Source organism: Melozone crissalis, unplaced genomic scaffold, assembly GCF_028551555.1.
Source record: "Melozone crissalis strain CALT ecotype California unplaced genomic scaffold, PUWL_Pcris_2 ptg000005l_1, whole genome shotgun sequence".
NCBI lineage: Eukaryota > Metazoa > Chordata > Aves > Passeriformes > Passerellidae > Melozone > Melozone crissalis.
In genome coordinates, this window is record NW_026535783.1 from 58112112 (window position 1) to 58121194 (window position 9083).

A 9083-nucleotide genomic window follows, 5' to 3' on the forward strand; every position below is an offset into this window, starting at 1 on the left:
GTTCCCACTGGTGGGAAGCAAGTGGTTATTGCTAAAGCCATTACTACAATAATGTCCCACAGCAGCATCCTGGGGGAAGCAGTGATTCCCCCAGTGATTCCTCGCAGTTTGTGAGTCAGCTGGGTATTGTCTGCTGTCTTGTGCATCTTTTCTGAGTTACAAGGCCTTCTAGCTGTTAGCCATAAAACAGTGTAGCTGTGGGCTGCCCCAAACATTATCAGCACAGGATTAAAATGAAAAGGTAAACAAAAGGACAAAAAATTCTGGTACCAAGAGGTAAAAAATAAGATGAAGCCTATTAGTGGTAAAGGAAGATGGGAGTGTAAGAAATAAATTATGTGTTATCTTTTCAGAAAAGTAACGACAATGAGAGTCATTTCTTTGTCTTGAAAGGAACTTCACTCACTTCAACACCCCCAACAGGGCTAAAACACAGTGAAGAAATTCTTGGCTTCTATCAGTTGAACCTTCCAATGAAAAATGAATCAGTCTATAACAATGCAGAGTGTACTATAACAACTATAACAAATGCAGACACTCACTCATATGAACACCATAATGGGAAGTGCCTAATGTAACTGAATATTTTGGTCTGTTCTGATCTCAAGAAATTCACTGTCAAAAAATACCTGCTGCTAAGGGAGTGAATTCAGGGGTCTCCAAACTACTGTAGGTGATAGATTCTGCAACAAATCTAAAATTAAAAAGGCTCCAAAATTATTATCAACCTCTGGCAGAACCTGACATAGAATTAGAGACATGTTGTACTAGGTTTTAGTTAATTGCCAAAAGGCTGTTAATGATATTGCATTAAAATCAGAAACTTAGAAATTTAGTATATGCAAGAACAAAAACATGTCACATGTTTTTCACTCAGTAAAAACAGTTAACACCAAACTATTTAGACTGGTTTGGTCAGATAACTTTAAAGGCCAAGAAGGTATTTGTCATTTGTGCAAACCATTTTTCCTTAGGTTTTTCTGGGGGTTAGTTTTGGATTGGTTTTTGTGGGGTATTTTTGCCTATATGTGCTGGCAAAGAAACAGCTCCTATGCCTGTACTAGTCATGGATAGCTCCTGTTTCTTCTGAAATGTCTGTGTGAAAATGCAGGTGTGAGCTGAGGAAGCAAATGGGCATAGGCTGTATTTGATAGTAAAAAAACCAGACAGGTGATTTCTAATGCAGGTGCTGAAAACTAGACAAAATACACAATCAAGCTGTAGCCCTCCGAGGACTATGAGGTCCTTTCCAAATGTTGAAAACATAAGGACCTCATAGAATGTGTCACAAGGATGCCAGTGCCTTGGCTCCAAAGAGATAAACATCTCAAATAGGTCTTTTAAACAATCGTTAGTTCCATTCCTACTACCCCAACTGTACCTGAGCCATACTGCCCATCCAACTATCCTGAATCCTGAATCCAAGCACCAGTATGTCATATTTACAGTAATGATGCTTGAAAATATGAGAACAATGCTAGTAAGAAACATCTTTAATCTTATCTTTTTAAAGCTCCGATGACTATTTGATGAATTTTTCTCTCCCAAAATTATACATGTGGAACATAAAATAGTAAGATCAAGGCAGATATCTCAGTTCAATGAACTTTAAAAAACAATCCAAGAAACTTGGACAGTTCTTTAATCTGGAAGAAGAAACAGTAAAACTACAAATACAATCCCTTCCATATTGAAGGCCACAGGAATAGATAATCTGAAATACGCAGATACTGGGGGTTTTACAACCATTCCATTTATGTGTCAGAGAGACAAACTATGAAAAGAACTTCCCATATTTTTCATCTTGCAAAATTTTTATTTTCATTCACTTTAAAATAAATTTAACATCATTCCATACTAATCAGATTCAAATGTTGCAGTTCTAAGTGAGTGCTGTTTTCAACACCAGAATGCAAGGGAAAAAAAAATATTGTTACTGACTGCATGTATAATCCCTTGGCCTAGGGTCATCCCTCATCCTTCCACAGAGTAATACTGAGAAGCACAATATGTATCAAAACAGATAATGACCAAAAGAAAAAGGACAAATAACCCTAGAAAACCAAACCGTGTTCTTAAGACCATGCACCTCTGGTAACATTCCAGTAAAATAACATGGTTATTATCATTATTTCAAACACTTGTTGCCTTTTTTCAACTTAAATTCTTATAATATTAAGAAGTTAGTCACAAAGAAGCTGCCATGCAAAAGAAAAATGACGTAACTTACGGTAAAGTTTGAATACAAGTTTCTGTATTGAACCTGGCAAATAATATGTTTTAAAGGGATAATCTTCTCAGGCATTTTCCAGCTTACTGTAAGTAACTGCTTTATACCAGGGATTTTTTTAACTGAAATGATTTCAGGAGGGGCAAATTTCTCTAGAATGAAGAAAAAAGAACATTAATAGAGGAAAATGCTTCTATAAAAGTTCAGAATTTCTCTGTCTGTGTGTGTTCCAAGAAGTTAAATCCTTAACCCAGTAACACACATCCTATTGTAGTATTCATGTGATGGTTTATTTTATAGACATAATTCTACATGTGGGAAATTATCTGTAAGAGAAATTGCACATTAACTGATTTAATTACACTGAATTTTGAACAACCTGGTCTAGTGGAAGGTGTCCCTGCCCACCCAAGCCTTTCTATGATTCTGTGATTCTATTCACAAACCTGCTCTCAAATAGATGTGCAGACATCTTTCATTTGTATCAGCACTGAAAAATATTACCCAGAGACAACAGCAGAGAAAACAAATGAAGCAGAGCTGGGACGTCAAACACAAAACTGAACTGCAGATGAGGAAAGAATTCAGCTGGAAATTATCTGAGGGGAAGAGAAGCGTAAAGCAGAAAATGGGAAAAGAATGGACTAGCAATAAGAAAAGACATGTCTGGCATAGAGAGTGTAGAAAGTGATGAAGAGTCACAGTAGATCTGAATACAGAATAAAGGATGTGACTGATGATGAGTGCTGCAGCAAAAAGTATTCCATTATAAGGGTAACTGCTTAACTAGACCACCAAAATGAACAGAGCACATGACAGAGGGAGAAGAGGTAGACAAAATATTATTATTGCTCCTGTGTGCAATTATTACTGCACATAGAACAGGTGGGTGTTTTTAACAGAAAGTGGAATAGCTGAGCATATGATGGATGGCCCTTGAGAAATTATAATACCATTAGTCACTGCAGCCAGGTGTTGCACTGATACTTGGTACCACTCAGAAATATTAAAGTAGAGTCCAAGTACCAATTTGTTTGTCAAGAAGTTTTAATATATGGCCTTTACTTCTCAATAATTAAAAATTAGTCATTTATAATGGATATATTAGACATTAGCCTAAAGAAATATTGTTGCAGTTAGATGTTGCCTAGCATGAAAACAACACTCTATCATTTTTCACCACCTCACAGTAAGATCAAGAAACTGTTGTAAATTACTGCTGTAACACCAATTGGAAGAATTTTACATGGAGAGGTCATAAATTAAAACTTTATTGATTCTTTTTTAATTACCTATTTTTTGCAAAGGTATAGGGACACACTCTGTTAAGGATGCACCCAAAACATTTTTAGCTTCCACTTGAAAACAAAAATCATTACTATAAACATTGTCAGAATGAGAAAGTGAACACGACTCTGTTACAGCCGGGCAGGGTTTAACTAAATCTGGAGAAGACATCCTGAAAAAGAAAAAATAAAAACAGTTAGAAACGAAAGGATTTTCTTAGAATAATTTAAACAAATTGTTAGGCTATTGTTTATATATCTTTGAGGATGCAAGACTTTTTTACCAGGGAACATTTTTAGATGACATGTTTGTGCAAACGAATACCCTTAGCTAATTTCCCTGTCCCCTTGGTACCAGTGCTTTTGTAGTCACATGCTAGGGAGACTACTCAGCTAGGGAGGCAGTGGATTAAAATTTATGTTTAGATTTGGCTGCCAACAGTTCTGCAATCCAATTCACTTTGTGGTTAATAAGAAGTCTGTGCTTATACAGGAAGGAATAATACTGAAATGTGCTTTCAATGGCTGTTTTAACTTCTGGCTTCACAAAAGCAGCTAAGTCATAAAAGATAGAAACACCAGAAGTAGTAAGAAAGTTCCACATTAAAAAGATGGAAGCTTAAAATGTCAAAGCTAAAATGGAGATAAAACTAAAAAGGTTTTCCTAATCTACCATTTAAATTACAAAGAGAGTATACACTAGTACAATATTAAAAAGTACCCTCCAGAGTCTGAATTCATTGCCACTCTCAAGAATAACTTTAGGCATTTTAGAAATCTTTTCATGAAACAATATTACCTGGACTCTTGGGTTGGCAGAAAAAGAGCACCACCAGAAGAAGCACTATAAAGGAGAGACTGATAAGTGCATCTGGGACAAATCTGGACTATCACCTTCAAAATCCTACCTGAGATCTTCCTTGGAACAACACTGATTTCACCATTTTCACAGTCACTTATGAAAAAGCAAGCTCCTAACCAACATTTAAAATCTAACTGAAATTGAAAGAACCAAGTATCTGTGCTTCTACACTGGAAAGCATGAGACCACTAATTTGAATTTGTAAATAGAAATCCCCAAGCAATCCAAAAGGACAACTCTGGATTTTTTGACTGAAACCTTATGACTCCAAGGGTCACTAGGTTAAATGCTACTGGAGTTAAGCAGAATACTGCAGTAAAGCAGTGGCTTAATGAATTTTGATGGGAATTTTTTAAAGCAGATGAGGAACCAATATTTTTTATGCCCCCAAAATTAGGTTAGTTAATTACATAGAAAGTTTCTGGGAAACTGTCCCATAAAATACCTCCATTCACCATGATCACTCAACTTTCAATCTTATTAGTAATGTTACTTCAAAGAACAAGTGAATATCAGCTCTAAATATAAATATTTCTCTACTGAATATTGGTTGAGAATTATTTCTTTTGGTTGAGGCTTACTTCTTTTATACAGCACACTAAAAAGGTATCAGACTGCAAGTATTTCCAACAATTACCAACCCTGAATTAATAAATTAAAATTACTGACAAATGCCAAGACTCCAATCTCAATGACGATTTTAAGTTTTCTTTAAACAGAAGTCAGGGTGAGAGAGGAAGGGAACTGGCTGCCAGACCCCAGCAACCCAGTGCCCAGTATATCTAGTACTTACAGTTTTCGGTAAAGAGTATAGTTTGTCGTAAGACTTGTTTTTCTTCCTGCATTCCAGGTACAGGTAAGGTTAACATCATAGAAATAAATGCAGGAAATATTTTCTGGCATGTCTGGACGAACTACAATGACAAAGGTTAAAAAAAGCCAGTAAAAATAAGTAACTTTACACACACCTGATTCTGTTGGTCAAAAAGCAATTATGGCAAACATCAGTGTCTTCATAGCGCTTCATTTTATCATCCCTCACTGCCCTCAGAACTCCTCACATTACAAAAATCAAAACCACTCTTTCTTACCCTGAGGAGACAGCAAGATTTTCTCCAACTATTTCTCAGAAATACTTTACTAAGTGTGCCTAAACACAGTAATTCGCACTATCATATATCAAACCACTGCATACATTGTCTTGAACACCTAAGCATACACACACCCCGTCTCCCCTCTGCAACACACCAGTAGTTTGAGAGGAGTCCAGAAAGTAAAAGGTAAACAAAAAAACAGCAAAAGCACAAAAAAAAACCCCAAAAAACCCAAAAATAACAAAAAAAAAAACCCCAGCAGCAACAAAAAAAAAAAAAAAAAAAAAACCAAACAAAAAAAAAAAAAAAAACAACCAAACCAAAACAAAAAAAAAAAACGGCATCCTCTCACAGACAGAACTCCTTTTGGTTCTCTCCCAGAATATCCAATTTTTATCCAATTTTTTACCCTATGAAAAACCCAAATCTGAGAAACATGCACAGCCTAAAGAGTGCAGAAGACAAGTTCCTGGAAAACAGATCTGTGTGACCCCGATGATATCACTAATTCTGGACTCTCTTTATAAGCAAGATAGCACAAAGGAAATAATCTTCTGCAATCTCTATAGTCTGAAGTCATCCATAAAAATTTAACACCCTAAAAGACTTTCTTGTTACAGCTCAATTTCTTTACCGTTAGAAGAAATTGGAGTAGAAGAAAACGATGTCCAGTGAAATCAACTGGTTGACAAAGCCCTCTTTTCAAAACAGCATTTTTCTGTCCCATCTAATAGAACTGTCAAAAGATCTTTTATCAACAAGCTTACAGCACATTAAGCTTTGCAGACATGCAAGATCTTTTGCTGGATATTTTTCAACAGATGTTTTGCTTTTATTGCTTCTTTATTAGAATGGGACCCCCCAGGCATATGTTAGTATACTCTGGACTTAATCTGTTCAATAAATTAGAAAATTTGTATGCATATTTTAAGGTTCTGCATAAGAGAGTGGATTATAACTTCTTTAGAAGAGAAGATTAGAGAGGAAATCCTCTCTGGAGAAAATTGAAGTTGGCTAGGCTAGAAAGAAGATATAACCAAAGGAATAGACCCACTACCTTTGTAACTCAACAGAAAACTTCAGCTAGGCAAAAGTCAGGGTCAGAAAGGTTACAGACCTGTGTCAGTAAGGAATGCCGGTAATTTCATACTTTCTTTAAAAAGAAAAATGTATGTGTGTATAAATATATATGTGTGTGTGTGTGTGTGTGTATATATATATATATATATATATATATATATATATATATATATATATGTATACACTTGAATACATGTGTTTTAAAATAACACAACCAAAAGTAGCTGTTTTAGAAGTAAAATTATTATACTAAGTTGTTAAAAAGAGTTAAGATTATTTTTTCTGCCTTTCTACTTACAGCCAGATTTAACTTCTGTGTGAGCCAAAGGTAGTTCCTTGTCCGAGTACTTAATTAAACATTCTACATTAGCTATGCTGTAAGTGAAATTATGGATGGTTATATTAGATACAGTCTTATTCACAATGTTATAGTTTTCTGGAGCAATCAATTCATTATTCAATTTCCAAATGATGTGGCTTGCATTTCTCTGTGGTGTGTAGTTCTTTCTAAGAACACAGGATAGTTTCAGGGAGGATCCTCTTTCAATTTCAGGAGATGAAGGAAAAATGTCAGCGTCTCTGATGGAGTTTTCATCTAAAAACAAAATCAAAGACATCACATAGCCATACTCCTCTTAAAACACTAGTAGAAAAATAGTAAGTTGTTTTGTTGTGTACAGATAATTAAATTAATTTTTTACATAGAATTCAAATAAAATGCCCAGTTAGTCATTCAAATCAGACATTCCTGTTTGAAAATGCAGTTCACATTAATTACTGTATTACAATAGGTTTTACATTAGAGTGATGTTTCAATAACTTCACAGAAATAATGAGGAAGTTTCCATTCAGATACTTTTTAATAGCCCTAAATGAAGAAAAGAAAGCCTTATACTTCAAGCCTGTTTTTATAAAACATTCCTATCAGTAAAAGCTATGCATGTAATTTGCATGCATTTATCACTAATACTTGCAATATCCAAAAATACATTACACAAGTAAGACTAACATTTACAACTAAGCTGCAATATATTTCAGAACTCTTCAAAATTTCATTTGGAGAATGTTATCTTTTGGAAAAACTTCTTACGGCAAGACAGGTGCTAATAATCCAGAAACATACCTGCTACAGAGATGCAGAGCAGGACAAACATCCAAATCAAATTGCTCAACATTTCTTTCTCAGTAAGTATGGGCAGAAAACACTGTCATAAAATAAAAAAAATTAAATTTAAATTTAAACACTTCATAAAATAAAAATTTAAAATTTTTATTTTTAGAAGTAAAGTGAAGATGCCCTTTTAATATTTTGTTAGCGTTTGTGTCAGAGTTAATAATGTTATTCAGCTTTTCTCACTTGTATTCAAGTGACGTATTACTTTGTCGAAGTGTTTCTTTCCTGAACAATGCAGAAATTTGATGCAGTTTTACTAAGACAAGTTGCACACATTTACGATAAAAAATAGAAAGATAAGCATACCTAAAACACGGCTGAGGGCAATCCAATCCACACAAGTGTTTAACCTTCCAAAGATCATGCAAGTAACTGGTAAGAAATGTATCTCCATTCACTTGACATTCAGCCTGCCTAGCCTTTTCTAAGCAGATTCATCCAGCGAATTCTTTTGAAAATGAGGGCTCCTACAGGAGAAGGAATGATCTGCCTCTCTTGTTCATCACCACCTAGTAAAGAAATTGTTCAGGAAGTGGACATCAGTCCAGGTCACCTTTCACCCAAAAGAGGGTGAATTCATATTGGTTTTTTCCCAGTTTTGCCCTGGCAGCAGACCTGAGTGCACTCTGCAAAGACAAAGGAAGGCACCTCTCTTCGCCTTTCTTTTTGAAGAAAAGAACTACTGAACTACTGTGCAGCCAAAAAACCTCAGACTCTAGGTTAAGAAGGAGGAAAGCAAAGTAGTAGACTGATTTCTTCTAAAAGGACAGATGAATCTAGGGTTCCGTATGAAAAAATTACAAAATTACACTGTCCTTCCCTTGAGTGCTGCTATCAGCACTTACAGAATCACAGAATGTTTGTTTGGAAGGGACACCTACTGACCATCTGATTCAAACTTACAAAGAGCCTCCTACAGCCAGTTCCCCAGGACTGTGTCCAGACAGCTTCTGAAGATCTCCCTCAATGGAGAGTCCACAAACTCCCTGGGTAACCTGCTCCACTACTCATTTACTCTCATAGCAAAAAAAGTATTTCCTGATGCTCAGAAGGAACCTCCTGTGTTTGAGCTTGTGCCCACTGCCTCTGGTCCTATCACTGGGAGGATTCTGGCTCTTTGGTACTGCTGAGACTCCTCTGAGCTTTCTCTTCTCCAGGCTGCATGGTTCCAGCTTCCATATGGCAGATGCTCCAGTACATTAACTATCATTGAGGCCGTTCCCTGAATTCTCTCCAGTATGTCCATGTCTCTCTTGCCATCAGGAGTCCAGAACTGGGACAAAATACTCCAAGTGTGGGCTCAGCAGTGCTGAACAGAGGGATCACCTCATTGACCTGCTGGTTGCAGTCCTAACAC

At 35.9% G+C, this 9083-nt stretch overlaps 1 protein-coding gene across 1 annotated transcript in view; it reads right to left on the bottom strand.

Annotated features, from left to right (window-relative positions):
- The window catches only part of IL31RA (interleukin 31 receptor A), a 33005-nt gene extending 25278 nt beyond the window's left edge, over window positions 1-7727 (bottom strand). The window contains exons 1-5 of the mRNA XM_054289624.1: window positions 7676-7727; window positions 6851-7147; window positions 5172-5292; window positions 3523-3689; window positions 2231-2382 (exon numbers count right to left, since the gene is read on the bottom strand). Of these exons, the coding sequence (XP_054145599.1) occupies window positions 2231-2382; window positions 3523-3689; window positions 5172-5292; window positions 6851-7147; window positions 7676-7727 (789 nt within the window). The remainder of the gene's footprint in view (window positions 1-2230; window positions 2383-3522; window positions 3690-5171; window positions 5293-6850; window positions 7148-7675) is intronic.
- Between the last annotated feature and the right edge of the window lie 1356 nt (window positions 7728-9083).